At 41.7% G+C, this 24,192-nt stretch overlaps 1 protein-coding gene and 1 long non-coding RNA gene across 4 annotated transcripts in view; one reads left to right on the top strand and one right to left on the bottom strand.

The window, feature by feature from the left end:
- Positions 1 to 1,913: 1,913 nt before the first annotated feature.
- LOC121081695 lies at positions 1,914 to 8,320 on the bottom strand. The gene is made up of 2 exons (XR_005825762.1): positions 8,128 to 8,320; positions 1,914 to 4,516 (listed from the first exon to the last, which is right to left on the bottom strand). It is a non-coding gene; the product is annotated as an uncharacterized LOC121081695 (long non-coding RNA).
- Positions 8,321 to 8,636: 316 nt separating this feature from the next.
- UHRF2 (ubiquitin like with PHD and ring finger domains 2) overlaps positions 8,637 to 24,192 on the top strand; it is a 95,289-nt gene continuing 79,733 nt past the window's right edge. For 2 of the 3 annotated variants that reach the window (XM_040579329.1, XM_040579328.1), the window contains exon 1: positions 8,637 to 9,273. In XM_040579329.1, the coding sequence (XP_040435263.1) occupies positions 9,121 to 9,273 (153 nt within the window). In that variant the 5' untranslated portion in view covers positions 8,637 to 9,120. The remainder of the gene's footprint in view (positions 9,274 to 24,192) is intronic. The other variant, XM_040579331.1, reaches the window with a different exon arrangement.

Genomic DNA, 24,192 nt, shown 5'->3' with positions numbered 1-24,192 from the left:
GCTTGTGGGAGTCAAGAATGATAAAACGGAAAGGTGCTGGTCAGTGCACACTTTGGTCCTTGCAGGAGTTTGAGTTTGTAGTAGTGGATTCACATCATATTTAACAGCAAGTTAACTCTAAACCAGACAGACCTACTCACTCCTTTCTTTTGTAAGATCTAGCAATAATGTTACTGCAGAATATGTCATATCAGACAGCTGATTACATGGAATTTTCTGATATATTAGTTTTAGATCAGGTGGTAAAATCTCTGATCGTATGATCTCCACAATTTAACACAAGGCAGGGTCTTCAGTTATCGTGCGTAAAGTGTAATGCAAATATGTGTCCTGTGTTGAAAAGCTAAAGCCTTTTTTGTTTCTCTTTTTTCATTTGGTTGCATGTTTAGCAGTATCCCTAAAGAGATTTTTATTGCAAAGTCTACTACCTGATAAAATCACCTACGTGGGTTACAAAATTCCTGAATGTCTCCAAAAAATTTCTTAAGATTTCTTAGATTTCTAGTCTATATCCCATGGAACTATAAAATTACTTAATTCTTCCTTTTTGTCCCAGCTAATTCCTTTAAATACCAGGCAACTAAACAACATTTTAAAATAAAAGCATCACAATAATAACGTGGATAATAGGCTGATTCTGTCCCCAGTCACAACTTCATTCTCTTGGGAAACCATATTACATCCCTTACTCATAAAACTCCACCCACGTCCAAGAACTATTTTACTGAACATTGTAATGTCACTATAGCATTCAACGTTCACTCTATTTTTTCAGTCTTGTTTTAATAGCTTATAGTTACTAGCTGATATGTTGATTGTGTCACTCTGTGTATGTTGAATGCAACTAAAGGCTGGGTCAGCTGTGGGTGAAATGCTAGATCAGGCTGGAAGCTGACTCCCATATAAACTTATCTCACATGTCTTGGCAAGCTACAGATGTTAAAAAACCATATAGAATACTACTGCTGTATGATGATCTAAAAATAACTACCTCCCTTTAGCCCTCAACTTCTGCTCATTGGAAACCAAGTTTTAGCTGCCAACCTCATGAGTCAAAATTTTCTGAAGCTTCAGTTTGTTCTTGTTGAACACTGCACCTGAGGTCACATGGTTATTCTCATTTTGTTCATCTGTTGTGTTTAGCTTTGAGCAAGTCAACCCTCCTAGTCTTCTAAGACAGGTTCTCTATTCTGTAGATTATCCTAGAAGCAGTTTTATGTACTTACTCCTAGTTAAACTAAGCTGTCCTGACAATGCTAAACAGTATGTTAGATAAAGTTTCATATGAGGTTTGTACAAATGGTGTAGAGGAATGAAGCTGGGTTAATTAATATTGATAATTTACAGCTGTGGGTTGGCTTCAGGGGCGGTGAGTTGGCTGACGTAGACAAGGTACAGGTGTGGCTGGTTCTGTTAAGAGGTTGGGCAGCCAATGAAGAGAGAGCAGCTGAGGAAGAGAGAGGAGGAAGAAGCACAGAGAGGAGAGAGAGTGCACACCCTGGATGAGGAGAGACTAGCAGAAGGACTGGCATGAAGTGTGTGTTGGTATGTGGTGGTAAAAGACCTTGTTGCTTCCGGCTAGTTTGGAGAGTGCTGTGACAAAATGGGGTCTCAATTTGGGTCCTTTTGCATGTATGGAAAAATAGCTCTAGTAGAAAAAATATGATTTATGTGGTAAAAAATTGCCTTCCCAAATTTTGAAAACTTGTCTTGAGGGATGTGAGTGACAAAGGCTTCCACGCATCCTTTTTGGTTAATATAACCACTGAAAAGGTTACTTTCCAATTTCTTTAAAAGTTACCTGCAAAACTGGTGAAGTACAGTTTTCTCTGCATTACTGTGAGTGGAGAAGAATGCAAGAGGTCCCTTGTTACATGGATAAAACAGTAATCATGCAAGAAGTCTACAATGGCTTACACCAAACAAATTCTTAGACTTTATTAAAAAATAACATTAGCGCTGGATATCACAACACCCAGATAATTACATTTACTTTGATGTTTCTACTATTAGTCTGGGTTTGTAGGTTTATTATTTTTGTAGTAAAAATTCTCACTGCAATTATTTTTCACATACTCCCAAATCAGAGATACATTTTCACATTTCAGCCAGCTCACTAACTAAAATGCAGTTCATTACAGAGTGTGGAAGGTGAGACGAGGGTTATTTTTTTGACTATACAAGAGTTGAATGGCATACCTAGAGATTTCAGAAACACACAGGAGACCGTAAAAGGTTTTAGAGTGCTCAGTTACATTTAATTTTGCAGGATGTAGTTCTTTAACCTAAAGATTTGGAATGATCTTTGAAAACAATTGGGAAGCTGAAGCTGAAACTCCTGCTATTCTACTTATCCCATATATAATAAACCTAGCTGTAAAGTTCTTCTACTTCATGAACCTAAACTTACTGAAATGAAAGTAGATGAACTATAGATTTGCCATTTCTGAAAATTCCATATGAATGCTCCACTGGTTTTCAAGGAGTAATTTTATCAAATTATAAGTCATGAGTGCTTTATAAATGCCCTACTGATTTTAAATAAGCTTTTCTACAAAGTTTGGCCCAGATGCAATAGAAATTTTCCTTTGAAATTAATGGAAATGTCTATCTCAATAGCCTAATTTGTTTCCCTGGAAAATTTCAAGTAAAACCAACAGAAGACTTGATTCACTATACTTTTAAGAACTTTTCATGAGCTGCTTCCAGTTGCTAACGCTCCAGATTCAGTTATGAGATCAAAACAGTGTCTCTTCTACTTGTGCAATGCCAACAACAGTAGCATGTACACTGCTGGTGACACAGGATGCTCACCTGAAGCAAAAAATACATTAGAGCAATAAGAATCAATTATGTGAATCACACAGTTTCAGATGGAAATAGAAAGATTGGATCATAAAGAAAATTAATGTTCTTTATAAATTATGCAATTGAACAGTAGCTTACAGTAAAGTTCAAGTTTTAGTCACATCAAGATGTTATCAATTGCTATCATACTTACCAATTTATTTTGCTAGCCTGAGCTATCTCATAAGATTGCCAGCTAAAAGTTCATATAGCTTTAATTCTCACCAACAACAGTGACATTATTTGGAAACACATCTATAATGGGCAACCTATCTATCCTAACACCAGGCCTACCACAATAAATTCTACAGCTTCAGAAAAGGTTTCTGATATTTCCTTTGAAAATTATTATACCTTTGGAAAGTATTCTGTCACACTGAGAAAAAATTAAGAAAATATCAAGAAATGTAAGAAAAGAATCTCACAAATCTAAAACCATGGCGAAAAAACACATAGACTTCTAAAAAAAGCCAAGGCTTTGGTGCTTTTCCTCCTAATTAGCCCAAGTTTTGAAGACTGGATACTACTCTAGGATAAGACCGTGTCTACACCACTCTGGTTTTTAAAGAGGAAATACCCACATAAAAGATAATGGTACTGTGGAAAGTATTAAATGGCCCTGTATATGTCATCCTTTCATATCTTCTCTAAAATAATAGAGGCTCAAACTTAAAGGGACTTCCACTTCTGAGCCAGAGAAAGAACAGAGAACAGGACATAAACTAGACAAGCCTCTCTCCTTCTACATAACAAAATGTGGGTATTTTTGACCAGGTCTGCTCTTCATTTTCTAACTTCTGTGCTTACATGATGAGTTTTGAGATTACCCTTCATTCCTAAAAAATCCCACCTAACCAACTAAGCATTAGTAGTGTTACCTGGCATTTAAATTTCTTAAGCAGTTATTAAATGATTTATTATTTATCTGCCTTGCTATAGAAAACTGGTTTTATCATACATATCAAATCTTTCTCTATTCCTATCATAATCAATTAAAGTTATGTTATGAACTCTTAGTGTCACAACTTTCCTGTATTTCAAAACTCCCCTTACACGATGAAAAGAACAGTCATCTCTACATATAGGTTACCATTCTTACATATGCTTGCTACGTTATCAGCAACAACTATACTGCATTTGCTTTTGCTCTCTTTATCAAGTTTAAATAAAATTAATTAAGTCAGCCAGTCTGGTTTGCTCTCCCAACATGTTTGTGCTGGAATGAAGTCACATTGACTTCACGGGAGTTCTACTAAGTTCCCATTTCCTTCTTCTCTTCCTCTTCCCTGGAAGGCACATCAGCACATCTCAGCAAAACAGTAATGAAACACTCACACAGTTTATTACATTGCCTACAAGTTTTTAGAAGGCTCCAGGTCTAAAGCTCACAAGAAAAATAAATCTGTAAAAAGATTTTCTGTCTTCTCCTTCCTGGCTTCCTGCTCCTCTTGCATAGGTCATCCTGAAATCTCAGTGGCATATGTTTCCCTCTTCTGGGGGCTTCTTTCTGCTTCCTTTGCTCTGTATTACGCTTCCATTCTTTCATGCCCCCCCCCCCCCCCCCCACGTGTCATACGCATTTGTCTCTTTGTCAAGCTCATCTCTGGCTTCTTCTGCCCATCCCCATGACTTTATCCACATCAAGGCCATTCCATCAAGAGGTCTCCTACTGACAAACATAAAATTTTTAAGATTTCAGACAGAATTTCAAGTACCAGAACCAATATAATCTCAAGCAAGTAATTATCTTTATTTACATGCTAAAGCAAACTACCCATGGAAAATTATGAAAATGTCTACACATGCAAAGGCTCCATTCTAATAGCCCCCATATTTCATCCCATAATTTTAAACTGTTAACTAGTTTATCTCACAAAAAAACCCCAACCAATTTACATCATGGTTTGCTTTTGAACATTTAATCATTAAAAAATTCCTTAAATTCAAAACAAACTCATGCCTACTGTTATGTCATTCTCAATTTACTTAGTTTTCACTTAATTTCTCATTCTTGTTTTATAGTTTTCCTCTAAGAAAACTAGCATTGTCTTATTTCCTAAAATCTCATTTCAATTTTTCCTTTTCTATGCATTTATACTTTTTTGTCACTGTTTTCTGGTTTTGTTTCCAATTACATCTTTGCACTTTCCTCACCAGTCCCATGTTTTACTTTCACACTCTTGACTCCTTTTCTCTGTGTCCTGTTCATTCTGATGTCTAGCTATGCATTTTATCCCCATTATCTTACTGTTGTCAACATGAAATTAATCTCTTCTTCTAGTGAAGTTAGGTTAGTCACATCTCTGTAGCTCTGTATTGATGGCTGTGCCCTGGAAGGAGAACTACAAGCCTGGTACAGGGAACATTCTGCCCCAGGAGGTGCCAACAGCCAGCCAGCTGCAACAAGGACAAGAAGTTGGCAGAATGAAACTGTAACTAGGGGAAAGGCAAAGGTGGCGGGGGGAGACTGTGACCACTGACTCAATTCAGGACTACAAGACCCACCCCCTCACCTCCCTCGGATGGGTAGTGAATTAAAAATACACTGTAACTTTAAACTGAAGTGTGAGATATACAGACCCATAGAAAGCTACAGTGAAAAACTAATTACCAATAAATAGTATCTTTTAGGTAGAGGTTTGAAAACATGTATGTATAACTAGACTGTATAAATGTTCTTCTCAGTTTTGGGCTTGCTTTGTGGAATACCACCTAGCTCCCAGCTTTGCGCAAATCTGTAATAAAGAAATACCTTGACTCTGTATGTCAACTGGCTCTTGCACACCAGGTGAATGATTCCACTTTTTTTGACAATTCTAGTAATTCTTCTGCTACCATCACCCCAGTCCATCATGTGTACTATGCTACTCAGTTTCTCCTTTACCAATACCTAACTTCATCAGCATAACCATATCCCAAAGAGGATGTTATTGCTTTCTAAATATCAAGTTTTCTTTTTCTCTAACCTCTGCAATAACTGTCCACTTTCACACTTGCTTTCAGAGTCCTTGTTGAGAATTTTTATACAATTTTTTTGCTTTATATTATAGTTTCCAGCACATACTGCATCTTATGAAACAAACCACCTATAATTACTCCACAGCTAACTGCTCCTTCTAACCGGTCACTTGTGTGCCAGCAACCTGATCTCCTTTACAATCCCAGCTAGACAAAATATTTCCAGGTATAGTGGTGTAACAATGTGATGCTTTTTTATTTTCTTTCCTCGTATCAAAGAATGTCTTCTCTTCTAGGAAGTCTATCCTATAAATTCTCCCTAGCACAAACTGATGCTATTCTCCCTAAGGTGGTAAAACATACCCCATGTCCGAATTATTTCAGATCTTTCTTCCCCGTTGCAAGACACATTCTACTGCTCGCTTCAACAGAAAGGCTGTATTCTGGAAATGGGCTTATAGTGAGACTATGCTCCTTTTACTGTAGAGGTGGAGTGTAACAAAGGTAAAGCTGAAGACAGCTTCATTTATCCTTTTTTTCAGATAGGACAATTAAACCACATGCTTACTGTACACCTCTGTGTTAAATAATCACTGAATGTTTCAGTGAAGCCAAGAAGGCTGTGGCCAACAGATCACAAAAGGTCATGTGTAGTAGAGTCTTTGCGTTTGAGACTGTGTTACTACTGACAAAATGAAAACTAAACTCTGAATTTGTGCAAATGGCCATTTGGTGAAATGCTGTAACAGTGGCAGTAAAGAAAGCCGTGTGCTACCACAAAAGCAGAGATAGATTTGCAAGGATGAAGAGAAAAGGAACAGATTAACAGAATAATTAAGAAATTTTGAATTGTTCAGCTGCCTTTGCACATGCTCAATATCCCAAAATTAAGCCTTAAGTAACTCACTCAAAACTGCAGTGTGATTTCTCAGCCCTGAAAGGAAAATACAGGAAACTTTGCTACCGTACTGTGTCTTAAAAGCCGTGTTTGTGCAAATGGGCTTTATAGGTGCCTCTGTGTGTGATTGGAAAAATAGTTACCAGACAACATCAGGATGAAAAGGGGAAAAATACATGCTGGGAGACAGCATCTGAAAGCCTCCCAAGAACTCACAGTGGTCTTGGATCAAAAACTGGTAAGACGGGGGTACCAAGGAGCTGCTGAACCTGTCTCCAGCACACATGGCACCCATGATGGGTCATGTAACCCGTACCACATGCAAGAAGGCAGCAGCTGCTGCAGGTGGACAAAGACCACGGAGCAGTGTATATAAGCACACCTGCTGAAAGAAGGGACCCTGTGTGTGACTGTGCACAGCTGGCTGCAAACCCCTGGAGTGTGGGTACGAGGCCTGGCTCCTGAGTGAGCTACTGGGGTTGCCCTCTCCACTGCTGCTTCAGTTGGGTGACCACAAGTGTGTGCACTGTGTGAGGCAGCACCTGCATGTACAATGCAAATAGTTATCTCCAGTTAATAGTAAGTCTAATTAATAAACAGAGTTCTAGTAACTGTTGGTTGTGGTCTGTTTCTTCCCCTGACACAACACCCTGCCAGTGGTATTTACAAAACCTGGTACAAAAAGGCTAAAACAGATGTCATCTGGATCTTGTAATCTGTGTTTTAATCCAGCTGCCAAAGTCTTAGACAATAAAGCTGCTCAGAATTCCTCCCAAAGCCATCCATTATTGCATCTCCTTGTTTCTAGCAAGCCCTATATCAGACACATTTCTATAGCATTTTACCAGTATTCATGTGTACTGGTTTTGGCTGGGATGGAGTGAATTTTCTTCAGAGCAGTTGCTATGGTGCTGATCAAGGACGTTTTGTTTTTTGACACTGCCCCACCAGCGAGCAGGCTGGGGGCATGCAAGAAGCTAGGAAGGGACCCATCTGGGACAGCTGACCCCAAATCATACCATAGCATGCTCAGCAATAAAACCTGGGGGAAGGAGGAAGGGTGGGACGTTAGGGGTTACGACACTTTGTCTTCCTACGTAACCTTCAGATGCGGCAAAGCTCCGGTTTCCTAGAAATGGCTGAACATCTGCCTGCTGAAGTGAAGTACTGCATTGGTTCCTTATTTTGCTTTGCTTGTGTGCACAGGTTTTGCTTTACTTGTTGAACCGTCTTTTATCCTGACCAGCGTTTTCTCACTTTTGCCCTCCTGACTCCCACCTGGCTGCGAGGGAGTGACAGAGTGGCCGAGTGGGGCCCGGCTGCCTGCCAGGGCTTGCCCACAACAGCATGGTGAATCCAGATTTTTCTGACGTTAATTTGCAGAATTACCCGATTTACAGAAATACAGAAAGTCAAGCCCGTACCAGATTCGAAGCACAAACGAGGCTCGCCTTTCGCAGTCTGCCCCGTGTTTTCATTTCTAACGGGAGGGGCGCAGCCCGGCCCACTCCCAGCTTTTCCGGCAGAGCTACACCGCGCCGCGCGGACGTTTGACGCCCGTGGAAGCGCCGGGGCGCGGGTGTCAGGGAGCGGGCACCGTTCCGCCGGCAGCTCGCGGGCGGCGTTAGGCCGCAGGCCTGCAGCAGGCTCCCGCCCCGAGAGGCGGCCGGCCGCACCGCGCCCCCGCCGCAGCCATGGCGACGCCTGCTCCCGCTCCCCCCCCCGCGCGCCAGCCCCTCCCCCCGCCGCAGACCTGGCGCCCGCCGCCGGCCCGCGACCGCGCGGCGTGCGGGCAGCGCGCGGGGGGCGGGGCCCGGGGCGGGGCTCGCGGGCGGGGCTGCGCGCCGCGCCGAATGCGGCGAGAGGGCGGCCGGCGCGAGCGCGGGGGAGGGGGCGTGGTGCCGGCCGCTCGCCGCGCTCTCTCCGCCCCGGTGTTGTTGTCTCTTTACGGCCGAGGCCGGGGGCTCTCGCGAGATCAGCGTTGGCGCCGTGACCTCCATGTGAGAGCGGCGGCGCCTGGTAAACACTCCCCGGAGTCGGGAGATGGCTCCCGGCGGCGCCCGTTAGACCGGGCTGCGGCGGTTCCCGCCAGACTCCGCCTCGCCTTGTGCCGCCTCGGGGGGCGTGCAGCGCGGGCCATCGGGAAGCGGCGGGGATCGGCCCGGGTCTCCTTCCCCCTCCGCACCCCTCCGAGCGAGGACGGCGGCCCGGCGGGCGGGGAGGCTCGTGTCTGTTCCGCGGCATTTGAAAATCCTGCCCCACCGAGCCAGACAAAGAGCGGGGGAAGCGCCCGGCCCCCTCTTCTTCTCCCTCGCACGCCGCAGAGGCGCTCCCGGGGAGCGGAGCCCTTTGCCACCCGTGCCCCAGGCTTCCCTCCCTTCCCCGCGGCCGGCCGAGCGAGTGGCAGGGAGCGCACCATGTGGATCCAGGTCCGCACTATAGACGGCACCGAGACCCAGACCATCGACGACCTGAGCCGCCTTACCAAGATCGAGTGCCTGCGGGAGAAGATCCAGGAGACCTTCCGCGTGAGCCCCGACCGCCAGCGCCTCTTCTACCGGGGCAAGCAGGTGAGGCGGGAACGCCCTTAGCCGGGCGGCGGGGGTGCGGGCGGTTGGGGGCTTCCCCCCTGCTCCACGCGTCCCCTCCCGGCCTCGGCCCTTTGTTGCGGGCCGGCGCGGATGTCCCCGTCTCCACCCATGTGTCGTCCTCTGGCTCCGGCTTTTGTTTACTCCCGTCCCGTCGGGCCTAGAGGGAAGTTAGGGGGCAGGGGGGGGAGCCCGGGCGTCCGGAGGCTCTGGGACCCCGCGCTGGCTTTCCCCGCGCCCTCCTGCCCGCCTTTTTCCCCGAGGGCGAGCGGGTGCCGGCGAGGCCCCTTTGTGTGTTTGTTTTCCCACCTGAACCGCGGGAGGCTCCTCCCCCGGCCCCTGCCTTTATCGTACCTAAGTGACAGGCGGCCGGGGGGCTGCGGGCAAGCCCCTCCGCTCGCCTTTCCCCGCCCCGACCGCGGGAGCGGAGCGTCCGTTCCCCTCCGCCCGCGCTGCCACCGCCTCGGCGGGGCGGGCGGGAAGCGTGTGGCGCGGCTGCCCCGCGGGCGGTTTCCACGGCGGAGCGCCGCCGCCGGGCCCACACGTGGCGGGGAGGGGCGGTGCGGTGCGATGCGCCGGCGGTGCCCGCTGCGGGCTCGGTGCGTCGCGCCCGTGCCCCCGGCGCGGCGGAGTAACGGTTTTCGGGTCCCGCCGGCTGTGGTCCTCTCCCACCGCCTCGCCGCAGGGGGGCCGGGGTCGAGCCCGTGGCGGCCGGGCCGGGGGGCGGCGGCGTGGGGTTAGTTTGCGCGGGCACAACTTGTGCGCGGGGGGCGGGCGGGCTGGGGGCGGCTGCTGGCCGTGTGGAGGGGCGCTTCACCCCGACCGGGCATCGTCGTCACCGGGGTGGCTGGCTGAAAGCCCGCTGCGAGCTGATACCCTCCCTCCGGTGCCAAGTATGTTCTGCTCCGAGTATATTGCCTCGGGTCGTATTTTTGTTGCTGAGGGGTGTAACCTTTCAAGCTGCCTTACGTAAATGAGGCGCTTGAGTCGTTGAGAGGCACAGCTGTGACCTGACAAGAAAGATGCTGGATGTGTGGAGTGTTTCAGGGAGAGTGTCTCTTAAGGTGCACCTTCTTACCACAGATGTGTGTTGCAGTGTTCGCCTAAACGGAGCAACGCAAGGCAGTGAGATTTCTGCCTCAAGAGAGACCCAAGTGTGTGTCTTTACAAACAAGGGTGGAAAAAAAAAGTAAAAAATAGAAATTTAACTATGACTAGGAGGTAAGCATTAGTGGCTAGATGCTAAGCCCAGGTTGTGAACCCAATAGCAAATTAGTAGATTTTTGTGTTTTATAGATGCGTGAGAGTGAGCATTTGTTAGGAGGAGTCCATCAAGACCGTTACGAACAACCTCATGTTTTGCTGAAAGGACCAAATCAAGGAACATTGGTCTTGAGGTTGTGTAACCTCTTTAGCTTTGTGCTGCTGTGCCAGCACACCACCTGTTTCAGTGCAGTGTGGGACACAAGGTTTACCCAAGAAGCAGGGAAGACCGTGCCTGTAATGAGTTGTGCTTTTCTATGCAGTCTGTCAGTGGCCAGACCAATTAGCTTGACATTTTAGTTAACAGATGTCTTGCTTGAGAAAGCAGAATAGTGAAATACTATAGATGAAGTTGCCTACATGAGCAGCATTTGTGAACTTAGTACTTGGTTTATCCAGTTCAGGACGTAGTTGAGATTGTGTTCAGTGAAGAGTTAGGGAGTTCTTTTTTACAGCTTCAGTTGCCATTTATGTCTATTTTCTTGCAATTATCATAATTAATTCTGAAGTTTCCTTGATGGTTATGGATTGCCTTTCTGGTCCCTTAGTGCTAGTAAGTAGAAAAAAGGTCAGCAGGATTGGTCTTGCACAAGTACAACTGGATGTTGAGAGACATGAGCAAAGGAAACTGTAAACAACTTCAACTCTCTCAGGGCTATGATAAAAAAAGATTACAAAAGGGCATTTCAATTAAATGGGATGCCAATAGAAAGCAGCATAGTGTGATGGAAACATGGAAAAACGGAAGATTCCTGCTTGTGTTGGTAAAAAAATCTACTCCAAACTCTTTTCCTATTTTATCTGGTTAGTACTCAGTATGGTTAAATCTCTACAGTCTGCTGGTAGAACTGTGATCTTGCTGGAGAGTACTGCTTGCTGTAGTTTCTCTGAACTTCTAGAAATACTGGAACCTAGTACGTGGTGGTTGCCAGAAGACTGGGTAAATAACCTCCTAGAAATGGGAGGCATATGAGGTTGTAGGGATACAGAAACCTCAGCGAGTCACTGCTTATGGGCTGAATTTCAGCAATTTCAATAACTTAATGTTCTTAGCTTGCCATCGAGAACAGCTTCAACTAACATTTTGAGCTAGAGATGTTACTTAGCAGTTCTTTAGGGATGTCTGTGTCCAGTTCATGTAGTAGATGTGGTAAACTGTAAATTTCTGTTGTCTGATATTCAGGTGGAAATGCAGGACCTTAAGTGGGCACTACTTCACGCTCCTGTTCCTAAAGGGTTAAAATTACCTGAAAGTACTGATGAAAACCTAGTGCTGTGATTAATGTAGTACTTTGTATTACTGCTTTTTTGGGTTCTTTTTATTTCCTTGTAAAACCAGGAAGAGCACTACTTGGTTAAACAGACTGGTTTCCGGTTTTCAACTTTTGCAGCCAGGCACATGTGGCACTGAAGAGTGAGCAAGACAGTATTACTCTACCTTCATCTGGTCTGTGAGGACATCCTGGAGTCTGGGGATCCACACTTCTGCAGACAAAGAAGTCAAGTCATTCTGTAGATCAAAGTAGAACTTTCTGAGGAAAGGAAATAGTATTGTATGCATAGTTCTTTACTGTGCAATAGCCGAGTCTGCAGAGAGGTCTAACTGAACATAGAAACCTGCAGTGATGTCTCTTGCTTTCGTTGTTGAAGAAGTTCGATCATTGGCTGGAAGGAGTTTCTTGAAGGGACACAAGTATTTCCTTATGTTGGAATAAATTGTATCTTAACCTTCTCCACCATAGACTATTCTCATCTAATGGTTTGTGTTGTTAAGTATTAACTATGAGTAAACTTGTAAATTCAAATGCATTGTGTGGAGTTCTTCTAAAATACAGAAAAACAACACAGGACAGTCTGTCTTCTGAGAGCATACTCTCTCCCTGTCCTAATTGGACTACATAGCATTTCTTGATGAGAAAAGAAATTCTCAGTTTCATTCGTGAAAGTGAAGGAGACATAGTAAACAAGTTCTTGGCATCTTGACCTACTAAAGCAGATTTTCTGTAGGACCAAGCTATAGTCATTGTGAGATTTCTAGCTTTCAGTAACAGTGTTGGAAAAAAATGAGCAGTTGTTGTAGTTTAACCCAAGCTGGCAGCTAAGTACTAGGCAGCTGCTCACTTGCTCCCTGCCCTGTCCCCCCTGCAATGGGATGGGGAGGAGAATTGGGGGGAAAAGGGTAAAACTCAAGGGCTGAGATAAAACCAATTTAATAATATAAAATAAATATAATATATATTATATATAATAATAAAATAAAATGATGATGAAAAGGAGAAGTAAAAATCCAAAGGGAAGGGAAAAAACCCAAGTGATGCACAGTACAATTGCTCATTACCTGCTGGCTGATGCCCAGCCAGTCCTCAAGCAGTGATTGGTCCCCTCCAGCCATCTCCCACCAGTTTGAATGCTGAGCATGGTGTTTTATGGCATGGAATAATATCCTTTTGGCTAGTTTGGGTCAACTGTCCTGGCTGTGTCCCCTCACAATTTCTTGTGCTCCTCCAGGCTTTGTGCTTGCAGGGCCTGAAAAACTGAAAAGTCCTTGACTTAGTATAAACATTACTTAACATACTGATGTTTTTAGTTGTTGCTGTCAACATTATTCTCACACCAAATCCAAAACACAGCACCACACCAGCTACTAAGAAGATCAACTATCCCAACCGAAACCAGGATAGTATCCAGCTGTCATTCCGTACAATTTATGTCATGCTATGCTTTCCAATACGTTGTCACCTTTCCTGTCTTTTAATATAAACACACAGAAATCATTCCTTTAGTCTATGGACTCTCCCTCTAAAAAAATCTGTTGAGTTCATTTAGTCCATGATACTGGGCTACATGTGTTGTAACAGTTTTTCAGGGCAGGAAAGGTGGTGTGAGCTGTTGGGTTGTTGTATCTTGAAGCCATCAGTTACAGTTGTGCTGATCCAGTTTTGTTAAAAGTTCAAGTTAATTTTTCATTGATGTGGCAATCAGGAGAGAGTCAGGTTCAGATCTCTGCCATTCCTGATTCAGAGACCGGCACTGCAAGGTGCCCGGTGCAGTGGTGGACATATAGAAGTGTCAGTATACGATAGCGTCTAGCCATTAACATCATACATTGGCTGTTTTCATCCAAAACCAAATCCCCTTGAGGCACACATCCAATTTCCCCATCCTCACTCATTACCCACAAAGTGCACACAGGTCCTCGAGCAAAAGCAATCCCATGAATGGGTTTGAGTAGCTGTAGTGCTTGTTGTGGATGCTGGAATAGCTGCAGCTACTTGCTTAATTCACAGCAAGGTTTGAACCACATTCAGCATTCCCAGCAATAGGATCAGGGTCACCAGTGTGCTGGTCTCAACGTCCCAAGGATACTCAAATTGTTCAAAAGCCTTAAACACCTCTGTAATTGGACTAGAGGAGAAGGTGTAAGACACATGTTGAAGTTTAAGTTTGAAAACTTGCCAGAGAACTTAAGGTTGTCCAGAAGACTGTAGGGATATTAATACCAAGTTATGTTTCACATAGAACAAAACTTGCGCACTGTTGTATTTCAGCAAGATGTATGGTTTATAGAATATAGAAACCAATATAATCTTGTGTCGGCTTCTTCCATCATCCTCTCCCACCCTGCTGGAATTTGAACTCAGTGGAAACTTGTAAATGGCTGTTGCTGAAGAAACCATTATCTCAAGTGGCTTTACCGTAGTGCTTACCAGAGTCAGGGAAGAAGGATGTTGGAGTCCAAGTGTTTCTTGCCAGTATATGTAAAAAGGCAGTGACTGGAATTGCTTTTGAAGTCATTAATCTTGTTGGTGAGGGAGACACTCCAAACCTGTTTCATGGGAGACTCAAGTCAGCAGGTAGATGTGAAAGTATTTAAGCCATTTATTTACTTGATGTGAAAGTTGGAAGTCAGGCTTACTTCACTGGAAGAAACACAGTTCTGCTTTTATGCACAAAAATGTATGGTAGTATGCATCGTGTTACGTAGTTGTGCAGGTTGACTGTTTAGTTTGTAATGCCCGTGGATTTAATTTTTGTGGATTTACTGAGACAGTACATGTAGGAGGAGTGGAGGAGCTTTAGTTTTTCATGAGTGCATCCTTGTGATATAGCAGCCTCAGTGAAACACAGAGTTACAAATCTGGCAATAGGATATGCCTTGATTTACCTATAGCCTTTCCTATATGACACCTCTAACTTTTGCTGACTTGGACTGGCACGTGAGTAGTGGATAGAATCTTGTGTGAAGTTCAAGCTTTTAAGCTTTAGGTTTGTAAACTGTGTTTAATACCGCCTTAAATATTTCCAGCCTGGGTGAATTTCCTCTGGAAATAGAAAAGGATAGAAAAGGATTATTTGTGGTGTCTTTCCCGAAAAATGGGAGTGCTAAACCTAGTCATAAAAAAAAAAAAAGTTTCTTAACACAATCTTTTGTCAGCTTTATTTTATTTGGAAAATTGTAAACATTTTCAGCTGAAGCTGTCCAAACCCCATATGCTTCAGGCAGATTCTGGGTGTGAGAAATCTTCAACTGGAGCAGTTAAGTTTTACGTTTTGGAGAAACAGTTTGAAGAAGTCTTGGGAAGGAAGGGATAGCTATTCTTTGTTGAGGCTGGTAGCAAGTAACTGTGTAGCTTGACAAGAGAGAGTCTTCTGGAGTCTTCAGGGCAGATATGATCAGGCTGCATTCCAGAATGACCAAAACATTCATGAAGTATACTTTGAACTTACCTGGCAGTAGGTTTGGTAGCCCTGTTAGCAAGTTCTTTATATGATTGCAGAAGATTACTGAAATCAGCTTCTTTTTAAATTTTTACTGTCAAGCTACTAATGCAACCTATCAGTCCGTGGTACCATTGTCTTTGTTATTCAAAGCACCTAAACAAACTCAAGGAAAAGCTGAAATATATGTGAAAACAGAATACTTCATACTGTTTGGTATGCATGACTTCAGTATTAAGAAGCTGGAAAAACATAATATAACCTGAAAGAAATTGCAGCCAGCGTTAAGGCTATATTTTGTGGCATGTATATTTGTGCAATCTAGTTAAAATAATCTAGCAATTGTACTATTTTAATTAATCTGGAAGCTCTTGAAAACTGTTCTTTTTTATATTAAAAAACCCAACAACCACAAACCCTTAGATGCAGAACACACCTGATGCATGGCTGCTGTGGTTTAACCTCGGTCAGCAGCTAAGCCCCGCACAGCTGCTTGCTCACTCCCCTCCGGTGCGATGGGGGAGAGAATCAGGATGGTAAAAGTGGGGAAGCTCACGGATTTGTCCCAAATCTGAGTTCTTCACCTGGTGTGCAAGAGCAGATCCACACAGAGAGCTGAGGTACTTGTTTACTGCATGTTTGCGCAGAGATGGGTGCTGGGTGGTAGATCCATAAAGCTAGAGAACCTCCTAATGCATGCTAAAACATTTTACACACTTTGAACAATTGTTTACAATTAGATTTAGTCACACTTGGTTCTCGCTGGTTCTCACGAGCGTCTCCATTTAAAGGTACAGCGTTCTTTCTTTTTACTGGGCACATTCTGTGGGGAGGTGGCTTGGCTTGGTTAGCAGGGGTCTCTCTTTGCTCGAGGGTGGATCTTTTAATATACTAATCAGGGTGGTTCACATGTCGTTCCAAGTAATTTTCTGTTTGGTTTCGTGAACCATTTGGTTCTCCTTGAGTTTATTTGGTTATTTCTTAGCTTCATCTATTTCTGGTGTCTATTCCTTCTCCCAAGGCCATGTCATGGTAACTGTAAGGGCTGATTGACATCCTCTGTTTTTCAGGTTCTTTCCTGTTTTCTTTAAAGTAAACAATCCTTGTATCAGGTTGCAGTAAAGACAGTTTAACACGTAGAGCAAAACCTATGCATATGAGCAAAGCAAAACAAGGAGTTCATTTGCTGCATCCCATGAGCAGGCATCTCCAGGAAAGCTGGGCTCCATCATGCAAAAAGGTTTCTACACTGACAACTAGATGATGAGGATTTCCAGTGATGAAGTGTGATCAAATGTTTGTATAATTTATATTGATGGAAATTATGGCATGATTCTCTTCTTTAAAAGCTGTTAACTGGATCTCTATTCCTAATCATTTAACTGTTAAATCATGTAAAAATAGCTTCCTTGACATACTTGGCTATTGCATGTATTTCTCTTTTTAGACTTTTGTTGTTGATTATGGAAGGTTCAGATAATAACCAGTTCTTCATTACAGGTGTTCTTAAAAATCACAGTTAGTCATTTGCTCTCCTTGGCTCTGCTGTGGCTAAATTTATTACCGTGTGCTATAGAAGCCCATACCATCATACATGAGTTACTTGAGCACTCATCTGATCAGCACAGAGATGAACTGAGTGTTTCCATGCTTCTAAGAATGTCAGTGCAGCTTTACATTTTGGCATACTTTTTTTTTTTGTTGTTACCAAAGCATCAGTTAATCCTGAATATCAGCCAGAAGACACCATAAACTTCTATTTACTTAATTAGAAGACTCCTGAGAACTGCAGGAGAGAGAAACCTTACTGCTCTGACTTCATCTCCAACTAGAAGTCAATGAGCAATTGTTTCTTTAGCGGGATTTAGAATTGCATCCAAGAAGAAAATGTCATATCTAAATTAATAGGGTTTTTCTGTATCTCATCCATTGATAAAGGAAGAAATAATCTTTGAAGTCTGAACTTATTGTTAAAAAGTTTTAACTTGAAAGAGGTGCAGACTTGAAGCCTGTAGAAGTCATTGGTTGAGACTGCGAATGGCTGCCTTCACCTTGATCTGAATAAATCAAGAAGTCTTTTCTTAGAGCTCTTGACTTCCAGCTGTTTTTCTGTTGGCACTAGTGTTGTACATTGGAATCTTTTTTGCATTAGAATTTCAAAAGGTAAAATGTGTTAGTATCACTGGTAGAGTCTGCAAATAATTTTGTAGTAACAGTGTAAAAATGCTGTTTTATTGGAGAACATGGCTTTAAAATTGAGGCTTCTGTACTTAATTCCTGAACTTCAGGAAGAGTGTGAATTTCTTCTTAGGAAGGCTGGTCTCGTTGATTGAATATGCAGATGACTAATGTACATTTATCATGGTGTTTGTATTGAGATTAATGTAATTACAGACAGTGTCAACAACAAGGTTCTGTTATTTTTTTCTAGGTTCTGTGGCTTTGTGTAGCATGCCAAACTTGCTGTTGGTGTGGAGAGTTGAAGCAGCACATTTACCCTGTGCTTCAATCAAACTCATTGGTTGTCACTGTAACTGTAGAAGAACCTTTCTCAGATACTAGGCTGCTTTGAAATGTGAATTGCGTGAGGAGGACAGAACTGAGTCTTAATTTGGACCATATTCTCCACACACTTAAGAACTAGTTTGGTTACTGTTTTTTAAAATGTTGTGATCTGCCTATGTTCTGTTCTGGAGGGATATTGGTCTAGTCTAGAGTCTTGTCAGTGAACTTGCTTGTCTAGATGTTTCACCTACTTACGTGATCCATAATTCTAGAGTACTAAGAGGAGGGAGTGAATAAGACAGAGCAATGATTTTTATCTTTTTTTATCAATGAGCAAATTCTCCTTCTTGAAATGAGTCAATGATCTGCCATTTGCATCTGTGTTTATTTTTAACAGTAAGCTATGAAGTTCAAACTATTAAAAAATAAAAAGTTAATGTGAATCTCAGAGAACAGATTGTCATTCCTGGGACTTTTAATATGAAACTCTGGATTATGGTGCCTCTAGTGGCAAGCAAGAAACATGTTTGTAAAGTCTCAGTCTGTTTCTATTTGAGCTTTTCTTTCATTGAGGAGCCTGTTACAGAGCAAAGGACAAAAAGTACCAATACAGATGTCCTAGGGTTTCTTTGGTATTTCTCTCCAAGCAAGATTAAAGTTATTTTCAATTTAGGAAAGTAAACCTTTTATTATAGTTAGTTTTTATATGAGACTGATAGGTGTTGCTGTTTGGTGTCTATTAGGATCTTAAAAAAAAATGGCAGTGGCAGTAATGAAAGGAGAGAAAACATTGAGTGCCAGGATGGAAACCATATGAACAGGGTGTCTTTGTGACTGCACAATGTATATGCTGAAAATCTTATTTAAAATGTAGAGGTAGTATAATCAAGCCCGCTTTTCAGAAGTGGTCTTGTGTAGAAAAGTGAGAAGGAACTACTAAATTTGCTGAATAAGCAGTCTTGCTTAAACATGTTTGGGTGTGGTTACTTGCCTTTTTATTCTCTTGCTATAATGGATTGTCCAAGTGGAGTTTCATTGTGCAGGGTCAGGAATATCTTTGTGGCCCTGAACAGCTACTGCTACATCACTAAAAAAGTGTCACTGATAGCAGTGGAAGTGTTCCATGTGCAGGAAGAAGGTGGGTTGTCTTAGCAGGATGATCTCCAGGCAACATATTTTTTGACAGAGCAGCCTGTTACGGGAGCTGCAAGTACTGTTGAATCTAGTTGCTTGAGGAGGAAGTGAATCTCCTGGAGCTCCAAACACTTTTGAGGCGGCACATACTAGACATTCAAAATCATATAAAGACAGTGACTTTATGCAGGTGACTACTAAATTCTCTTTTAGTTAGCTTTTGTCTCTTGCAGTTGAGACAACTGTACTTCCTTGGGAAACAGTTCCAGTACACAGTTATTGTAAAAAAGTGACCATGTACCTACTACTCTGAATGTGGTTAATACGTGAACTTAAATATCACGGAATCCTGAAACATTCTTTTCAAATACCAGATAATCCAGGTGTAGGCTACAGTTTTCCTTTTGGAATAAAATTACATGTTCAGGTTCCCCTTCACCTTTGAAAGGGTAAGCAAACTGAGTATGCTTTGTGAGTGGTGGAAGTCCATGAGCTAAATGTCTAATGTCATATAGTAAAGATTATTGAAATTTTCTTGACTTGAGTTTGTCCCATTGGCCCAAAACTCACTGTTGTGTACTTGAAAGCTGATTTTGAATTTTCAGTTGGACTTTTCATTACTGGATACTGGTTGGATATATGTTTGAAAGGTTCTGTAAAAATACTAAGTGGAATTACAATTCCAGCAGCCTTCTTGCAGGCAGATGAAGTTAGGTTTGTACATCAGTCTTGAGATTGAGAATATGAGAAATTCTAAAGTCCACTTTGCTTGCTTTCAGTGAGTACCCAGCTGGAAGTTACAGGTTCTTGGTTTCTTCAGACTAACTTACACTCTGAGAGTTGTTTACAGGAGTTACGCAAAACAAGTTTTTCTGCTGAACCTGAGCCTCTTTACCCTTATGTGTTTCCTGTTAAAGAAATTTGTAGGGTGCATGTAGTACCTGTACAGAATAAAAGACTGATGTCACTTAACTTTTCATCATACTATGTTAATTAAAAGACCTCTTTTGCATTCATTATAGTTTCTTTCATCTTTATTGCTAGATGTAGGCACTGCTCTAATTCTTGGAAAAGGAAATAACAGAAGATGCTCAAAGGCATACTTCTATCAGCGATTAAAGAGCTTGATTGTCAAGTGTAATGGCTGGATTAAGGTAACCTATGAACTTACCCTTTTGGATCACACTTGAAGATGAAAACAGTGGGTTATGTGTCCTTACAGGAATGATTATGTGATTTTTGGGAGGTCTCTCTACATGTTATATAACCCATGACGAGCTGTGCTTCTGCTGGGACTTGTAGACAAGTTAATATGATAGTAATTGGTGAATTACTTGTCAAGCTTTTTTTTTTGTTTCCAAGTAATGTATCATACAGCACTCTGCATGATCATTCATGTTCATCTAAGTGCAGTTTCTACAGGATTTTAAAGTCATTAGTGGCTTGATGTTACAAGACAGTTCTAACAGTGATAATGGGTAGGTATCAATTCCAGTTATTGCATTGCTACAGCTTCTCTTGTGTAGTAGTGTAAGCACAGTGTTGTCTTACTTTTAAGTATTTATAACAACCTTGTCTAAAAGTATTTTGAAATTGATAGTGTCTATAACGTGATCTGTGAAAATACATTTGAAAGATGTAATCTGTTTCTGTACTTCAGGATATTTAGTATAGTGAAAGAGTGTTAGATACAGTAAATCTAGCTGCTCTTTAGTGTCACTTCATTCAGAATATGTTAATGAAGCATTAAGGGCTTTTGAAGCATGCCAGTCATTAAGAGAAAGAAAAACTGAAAGTGAAATGTAGTGCTAATGAAAAAAATGCATTTTTTTTTAATGACAGTGGGATTAGAAGAGCTAGCAAAATTTCATAAATAAAATTGCCTGTTCAGTTATTTTTGCTTGAGTATGTGTTCTAATCCCCAATTAAGAAATCATAACTGACTTGAATGGGATATGGCTTGGTTATCTGGTATTTGCCTGATAACTTTTGTTTCTGGCTTGCATGTATAAACTTAGGAGTGACAAGTGTCCTTGAATGTTTAGTGAATGATTAAGTAAACATGTAATATTTCTTTCTTTTCTTTTAATAACACTGTCCAGGCAAATATATTCTCAAGGAATCTTCTTAGTGTCTTTGTGCAGCAGAACGGGGTTAATTTGTTTATATATTTATATAAGTAACTATTGTTAGAAGTGAGTGTACCATAAAGCTGACGGGGAGGCTGGTCACCTAGTCCCACAAATTGCCAGACTGTTTTTGATGAAAATTTCTGGACTGAATATTTTAACTTGTCTGTGAGGTTATGTGGAACTCAATTTGGTAATGCTTCCCTGAATTTCGATGACATAGTAAGTCAGTGTTTGTTGGGAAATAAGAGGTATGGGTGGGGCTGTATGTGGGTTGTTTGTGGGTGGTTGCAGGGTTTTTTTGTGTAGTTCTTTTGGGAAAGAAATACTGTATTCCAGAATAGATTTTAAATGGTAGTTGTCTGTAGAAAGGAAGGTATTGTGCTTTTTTTCCTACTGCTTGCTAATATCCAGACATAGTGATAGGTCCTGAGTTTTCTGCATCTGATACTGCTTTATTAGTATAATTTGAAAAGTCATCTTACCAGTTCCTGGCCAGCTTGGGAAAGAGTAGGAAGATACTACTGCATCTGGAGGAACAGACACACTGTAAAGTGGTGTGCTGCATTACTGTTTCCTTACACTCATAGTCTGTGAGGTTATAGCCTTGCTGGCCAAGGTCCCGTTGTTATGTTAACGTCAGTATAGTCTCAGTAATTCAAGAAACAGCATCTTAGAATTCTTCTCTCAATCTGTGGTCAAATGGAGGTCTTTATACACTGATTGTTTTCCAACTTTGTTACTCCAGAGGTTACAGTTTTCAGTGATGCAATAATGGTGGGTATTGGTATATCTGCAGATACACACATTAGTTCATGTCGGTCAACTGACATGTGAACTTGATTGTACTAGTTGAGTTTTAGTGTTTCTCTGCTTTGTTCCCAGAGGCAGGCAGTGTTGCTGAGTCATTAGACTACATTTATATAGTTGCTGATATTCTGGGAATATATTTTTTGCTCATACTATAAACAGGTGCTCTTTTCCTATCACATTGCCAAACACTACGTCCTGCCTCATTTGAAGTGTGCTTATATTAATCTTATCTCTGTTACTGTGCTTTCAGATTTAAGTGTGACATCGCTAGTAGTAGTCTGTAGTCGTTAAATACTCCTGCAAAGAATACTGATTATAAAAACTAAGCACAAAAAAAACCACCATCAAAACCCCAACATACAACCACTTGAGCAGAGAACAGAATGCTAATTCATTATAAGTTAATACTGTAAAGTAGACAACTTTGCAGTCACCAGTTTATTCTGCTGACCATTTAGTTCATGTTCATGAAAGCTGGCTTCTTTGATTCCTGTGGAGGAATAGGTGTCTGTGCATGGTGGTGGGTGTGTGCATTGTTAGATAAGGTGCCTTCTTACTCACTGTCTAGCCTAGGTATGTCTTGCTTTCTGAACATATGAAATATAACTGTTCCTGGACAGATTACTATTTTTAAGTTGTCTTCTTCCTTTTTTAAAAAAAAATATTTTTTATTTGTGACTTTCTCATGCTAATAAGGAGGATTCAGCTGTGGATTGAAGATACAACTTATTCTGCAGACATAACTGATGAATAGATCGCAAAGACTAGACACAGGACATTTTTTAGTCGAGTGTTAACACTGGTTACCTAGTTATGCTAAATCATGCAGGCTGTTCAGATTTACATCTTCACTGAATTAACTTTATAAACTGTAGTACCTCAAAATATTTTTCTGTTAGGCTATACACTGAGTGTCCTGAAAGAAAGGGAGCAATGCTAATATTTCTTTGCTCTCACCTGTCTGTTGCCTGCGTAACTTCAGTCTACCATGAACAAGGTTATCCATTTCTCTTCCACTCCATTACCTTTCAGAAGACTTTGTCATAGCATAGGATTCTAGAAATTGCACACTGGAACCTCTGCCACAGCTTGTCCAGACCAATGGGAAATGAAAAAATGAAGTAGACATTATTGTCTCCAATAACATATAACATCCAATTTATTCATTATTTCAGAAGCGATCTATTTTGCATATGTACCACTGAATTTTTGTGAACATTTTGCAAAAAAAAAAATCACTCAGTAGGGGGTTGAATCTTCCAGGTGGGCCTGGAGTAGTGCTGAGAAGCAGTAGTAGCTCCAGAAATGTGGATCTTCACCCCACGTCCTGCCTTCATATTTATTGAAAGATGATTATCTTTGTTTTGGGTTTATTTGTACTTTGAATCTAAGAATAGCAGTTTTTAAACTTCTTCAGTAATATTAACAGTGAAAGTACAAACTTGTTGTGGCATGAAAAGCCCCCAAATCTGGATTGTCATAGGGCTGTAAGAACACTTCTGTCCCCTTTGTTGTCAAAAGCACAGCAATGTATGACAGGGTGGGACAGGAAAGGTTACTTAAACTTGCTTTAGTAGCTTGCTGCTTATTTGAAGCCCTAGCCTAAAGCTCGAGGTTATGAAGCAGTGTTAGTAGTCACCTGTAGAATAACAGTTGCTGCAAACTTCCATTTTAAGACTTTCGTTCATTTAATAGTTTACAGCATCAAAATCTTTGGCACAATTCTGTCTACTGTGTGTTGAACTGGTTTGAGAACAGCTGAACAAGGATCATTCCCATAGCTATTGATGAGGCAGCCGGGTCAGTTTCAGTTACATTGAAACAAACTATGAGTACTGTTTACACATCCCAGCTGTGGATTACAGTAGTTATCAGCAGTGCTGAGAGGTTGGTTTGTTGGGGTTTTTTCTTTCTTTTCTTTTACATAGATCTTAAATTAATGGAAGAAGAATTAATTGATTTTTTTAGTGTCAGTTTATGTCTGTAACTGTCCTCTGCAGTTTAGAGTTGTTTTGAAAAGCAGAGGAGGTGAAGAAATGGGCTTTCCACTTTTGTCTATCCTGAGATCATTTGAATGAATGAAGCTGAAAAATTCCTTCTTTATTTATTCTGTTCCTTCCTGTTCCCTACTTTTTCATGTTGTATTGATACTCCCCATAAGCTTATGAAAACAGATCTATTTGAAAAGATTCTTGAAACGGTGATGTTGAAAATAGCACCTATTCTGGAAAAAGGTCAGGTAATTTTTTGGTGCAAAAGTAGTTTGAAAACAGGTGGGGCTTTTTAGCCATGCACATTTTTCTCCCACTGAAACATGAATTAAAATGTAACAAAGTAA

Source organism: Falco naumanni, chromosome Z, assembly GCF_017639655.2.
Source record: "Falco naumanni isolate bFalNau1 chromosome Z, bFalNau1.pat, whole genome shotgun sequence".
Lineage (NCBI taxonomy): Eukaryota > Metazoa > Chordata > Aves > Falconiformes > Falconidae > Falco > Falco naumanni.
This window is presented reverse-complemented; position numbering and strand designations above follow the sequence as displayed.